The 5,298-nt window shown below is 42.2% G+C and overlaps 1 protein-coding gene across 1 annotated transcript; it reads left to right on the top strand.

Moving 5' to 3' along the window:
* The first annotated feature begins 1,800 nt into the window (after positions 1-1,800).
* On the top strand, positions 1,801-2,409 carry LOC116137262. The gene has a single exon (XM_031422947.1). The coding sequence runs from the start codon at positions 1,801-1,803 to the stop codon at positions 2,407-2,409; it is 609 nt and encodes a 202-aa protein (XP_031278807.1).
* Positions 2,410-5,298: the final 2,889 nt, after the last annotated feature.

Genomic DNA, 5,298 nt, shown 5'->3' with positions numbered 1-5,298 from the left:
TCTTACTTCCAAGCTCTTTGCATACTCCGACGACCCCTACATCACAAAAGCTTCCCTTCAACCGCAAGGGCACCCTCTGTAGGTCCATCAAGATTGCTAGTGGCTCGTATCACAAGATTTTGTCTTCTTAAATTCAATTGTAAATTTTATCGTTTACAATTTGGCGCCCACTGTAGGGTCCATGCAATTTTTTGGTTCAAAACAATCTGTTGAAGTTGCTCCTCCTCCCCATTCTACTATCATGACCAACAACACAGAGACTCCTTTGTTCGATGTCGTGGCACAGATTGCAACTCTCATCTCACTGGTGGAGGAAAGCAACAACAAATATCAGGCTCTCGAGGCTTAGAATGTTGTCATCCGCATGGAGAACCAAACACTCCAAGATAAGGTAACACCGTTTTATTCTTTAGATTGGTCTCTTAACCAACATCATGCATCTTCTTCTTGACATCCAATTCAACCCAGATAGCTTTTCTTGTCCCCAAACAATGGAGCTACTGCCGACCATCATAACGCTGCTCCAACAACAACCATGTCAATGGTCGAGCCAAGTGGATTAGTAACCACTCCATCCATCACCCACTCGCCCTCCGAGACACTCACACAAGCCACATTTCCGCACCTACTGAATACAACCTTTTCCCATCAAACACATCCCATGAACCTAGAGACTGATCTAACCCAGCAAGGCTTCCTACACCGCTTGACTATACATGTCAATCCTAGAGTGTTTTTCCAATACCTAAAAAACCTATATGAACCTGTAACCACACCCTTTGAATGAACCCTAACCAAGCGGTTAATCGAGATGGAAGCAATGATCCAACACATCCCCGGTGTGCCAACCCCAAAGCTATGCCAAGTCACCGTTCGTAGATGCCATTACTCTCATAGATATGCCCCACAAATTCACCTTCCCCAACATGAAGCTATATGATGGAACCACCAACTCAGATGACCATATAGCCTCCTACAAGCAAAGAATGTTCGCCGCCACCATACCAAGAGATCTTTGTGAGGCGTGCATGTGTAAGAGCTTTAGCTCTAGCCTAGTAGGGCCAACACTCCAATGGTACACCAACCTTCCCAACCATTTCATTGTTTCATTCGCTCAGCTCACGGACACCTTTGTGGAGCAATTTGCTAGCAGCAAAAAACTAGAGAAATTATCCGACGACCTTTACCGAATCCGACAGCACCATAATGAGCCCCTTCGAGACTATATGGGATGCTTCAACCATGAAAAGGTCTCGATCCCTTACTGTAACCAAAAGACCATGGTTGGTGCCTTTAGGATAGGTCTCCTCCCAGGCAGAGAGTTATACAAGGAACTCACCAAGTTTAATTGCAACACCATGGAGGATGTACTGGCCCGTGCTTGGATCGAGATAAGGTAGGAGAAAGATGAAGTTCATAGAGCCAAACAAAATGCCTATGATGATTGTCACTTTCGTGCCCCGATAGACGTCATGACACAAGACCAGCAGAGCCTTATCAAGTAAGAAGAGTTTTTGTACGAGATAATAGACGCTATTTAGAACGCCTTCTGGCTCGGCATGGCGAGCCAATGTCCAACACACCACCCAAGTACAAGTTGCTCGACTACAACCTCAACATCGAGTTGGTGGAAATAGTAGCCGTTATGAAGGAAATGGGAAATGTGGTCAGATGGCCAGCCAAATTGAAATATCCTATAGCAAAGTGAGACACCACCAAATGGTGTGAATTTCATGGAGACCACAGCCATAATATCGCTGACTGTATTGCACTTCGCCTTGAGGTACCGAGCTGCTAAAAATGGGACATCTCTATGAATTTCTAACAGACAAGGGTAAAAGTACAATGACAAACAAAGACCGCCAAATTACTCCCCCACCAAAAGGTCCTCCAGCTGATGGAATGTATGGTGTTATCTCAGGCGGATCAGAAGTAAGTAGGGTGAGTTACTCATCAGCAAAGCGCCATGCCCGGGCTGCAGCTAACCCACAGTTCCAACATTCAAGCCAATATACAAAAGCCACCAACCTAACCATAAAGTTCATGCATAACGAGGCAATGACACTTTTGAACCTTCATCATGACGCACTCATGATTACCCTCCAGATTGCTAATATCATTGTCAAGAGGATCTTGATAGACTTTGGCTACTCAACAAACGTTATGTTCCTTGAAGCATTCAAGGTAATGGGGCTAGATGAGTCTAGCATCAACCGTCGCCCAACTATTACCGTGGGATTCAACTCAAAACAAAAGTACACTATCGGAGATATTGCCCTGCCGGTCTACACTGAAAGGTTCAACCATCAAACCACCTTCATGATATTAGACGCCCCCTCACCCTACAATGTGATTCTCGATTGGCTATGGATTCATAGCATGCAGGCTATGCCCTCAACTTTCTACTAGACTATCAGGTTCCCAACTAAGTGAGGCATCACAAAGATAAAGGGAGATCAAAAGGCCTCCAAAGATTGTTATCAGAATGCCTTCAAAAAAAATCATGGCACCATGTAGGAATTACAGACCCCTCCAACTGGAAAAGCAGAGTTGGACCAACCACTTATGGAGGAGTTGGATGAGATCTAAATTCACCCAGATTTTTCGGACTAGAAGATAGAAGTAGGAGCCTAGCTTTCACTTGATATTCGAAGAAAGCTTATCAATTTTCTAAAGGAGAACCTCAAAGCTATTATGCACCAAATGAACACCGACTCGGACTATCCTTATGTGAGACAAAAGAGAAGAAGGTTTGCCCCAAAGGGAAACAAGGTGATCAATAAGGAGGTGGAGAAACTACTTAGCAATGGCTCGATTCAAGAGGTCTAATATCTAGATTGGTTGGCAAATGTAGTGGTAGTGAAGAAGAAGAATGGGAATAGAGAGTTTGCATTGACTTCACAGACCTAAACAAGGCTTGTCCCAAGGATTCCTTCCCACTCCCCCACATAGACATGCTAATGGATGCCACCGCTAGACATGAACTACTAAGCTTCATGCACGCCTTCTTCGACTACAACCAGATATTTATACATCCGGATAACTAAGAGAAGACCGCATTCATCATCGAACGAGGCATCTACTGCTACAAAGTGATATCGTTCAACCTAAAGAATCCTGGAGCCACCTACCAACAACTTGTGAACAAAATATTCTCCATTCTACTAGGGGACTCCATGGAAGTATACATTGACAATATGCTGATGAAGTCTTTAATCGTTGAGCAACACCTTGACCACCTTTGAGGTGCTGCAAAAATACAATATGAAATTGAATCCAGCCAAGTGTTTCTGTAATACCCCACTTGAAATACGTAGCCACTGTTTATGGTATGGCCTAAAGGAATCCTGAATTGCCCCTAAATGAGTTTATGTATTGTTCATGTTGTTTGGTTGGTCTTCAGTTGAGTTTATGTTTTGGGTTTGGTTGAGTGTGTACCCTGGAATTGATCAAGACTTAGCAAATTTTGGAATTTCAGTCTTCGCCGGGGCGAAGGAGAAGCTTCGCCGCGGCGACGTTGATTTTGTGTTGGTGGTGTTGGTTCTGGACTATTTCGCCGGGGCGACAGGAAGTTTTTCGCCGCGGCGACGGGACGGCAGAAAAGATTCTTGAGTTTTCTAGAGAATTCTCTTTTGGGACACAATGACCAATCTACCCCTAATTAGTAGGAAAAGTGGGGAGTAAAATGAAAGGAAATTTTATAGAGATTGTGTTTAGATGGGGGTGTATTTGTAAAGAATCAAAGGATATAGATGGAATTTTCAAGAAAGAGTAAGGGCAAAATGGGAAAGAGTGGATATTATATGAGTTAATAAGGGTTGAGTTCTCTAAACCCATTCATTTTACCCATTTCCACCGCCTCTTCATCTCCCATTTTCTCTCAATTTCTCACTCAATTTTCTAAGGGATTTTTGAGAGTTTTGAGTTGGAATTTGACAAAGAAGTGATCCTAAGCAAGAAGAGGTAAGAATCCCTACTTTAGAGATGAATTTTATTCATGTAAGGGTTAAGTTCTTACTAAGTTTATGCTTAGGAAATAAGGGAAAGTTATGATCCAACAAGAGTAGAGAGCTTTAGTGGAGACTACTCAAGTATGAGGTAAGTAAATCCAACTCAAGCTAAAGTTTAAGAAATTCTTAAGTAGAGATTTATTTATGCATGTATATATGATGCTTATTGAGAAATTGAGTAGAGATGTATGTTTATTTGTTGAGAAATTGAGTTGAGAAGAGTATTTATGTTATGTTTGTTGGATATTTCCTTTATGGAGAGTGTTTATGAGTAATAGTTTGAGATGAAGTTGGAGGAGATTGAGTATGTATTTTGGGAGTGTTTTTCTATGATAGGGTTTATGCCCATAGAAGGGAATTTACTTCCAATTCTGGATGGTTAAAAAGAGAAGGAGAGTTGTAGTTAGAGAAGAGTTTTTATATGCACATAAGTTGTTTGATGAAATGCCTAAGTGAAATCTGCCCTGTCACTGCCGTAACTTTCTAAGTGATTTTTGGGCATCTTACGGATTGAACTGGGCTGAGACCAAAACATAGAAGTTATAGCCCTGTTTCTAAGCTTTGAAACGAGACCAGAACCGTAGTAATCAGAGGTGTATAATGAAAGTTATGGTCTTTTTAGTGTGACCTGTGCAGAATGACAGTTTTGAGGAAATCTTGCATTTGGCATTTCAAAAGTGCATTAATGAGTATGAACCATCCATATGCATTAGTTGTGCATTAAGAAGTAGCTTGAGAGAGAATATAGAATGTTGAGTATGAGCTACCTTATGAGTACTAGCTTAAGAGTAGAAAATTTTGAGTATAAGCTATACTATAAGTAATAGCTTGAGTAAGAAAGAGTAGAGAATGTTGAGAATAGCAACTCTTAAGAGTAAAGAGAATGAGAATACTCTGATAGCAAAGAGAAAAGTTGAGAAAGAGTAGAGAATTACTCTAAGAGTTAAGCTACATTATGATGAGTAGCTAGTGATGAGTAGCTAGAGAAAGGGTAGAGATCTTGTGCACAAGAGTTGAAGAGGAGAATAGAGTAAGTTGTGCGATGGGGAACCTGTGAGTGACGAGTAGAGTCACGCAGAGTGGAACACGAGGTTCCAGCCGTGCCTCCGGTTAGATGAGGCCGTGACCGTCACGCAGAGTGGAACACGAGGTTCCAGCCGTGCCTCCGGTTAGATGGGGCCGTGACATTCAGAGAGAGAGAGATTGTACACTCATATGGCCAAAGGTTCCGAATCCATGCATAACTAAATCCGATCGGTAGCGAATTGAGCAGAAGTCACGTAGAGTG

This window comes from Pistacia vera, unplaced genomic scaffold (genome assembly GCF_008641045.1).
Source record: "Pistacia vera cultivar Batoury unplaced genomic scaffold, PisVer_v2 Contig322, whole genome shotgun sequence".
Lineage (NCBI taxonomy): Eukaryota > Viridiplantae > Streptophyta > Magnoliopsida > Sapindales > Anacardiaceae > Pistacia > Pistacia vera.
This window is presented reverse-complemented; position numbering and strand designations above follow the sequence as displayed.

What these genes read in the sequence shown, in the direction of transcription:
- LOC116137262 (XM_031422947.1), top strand. Translation starts at nt 1,801, where the DNA reads ATGGGACATCTCTATGAATTTCTAACAGACAAGGGTAAAAGTACAATG.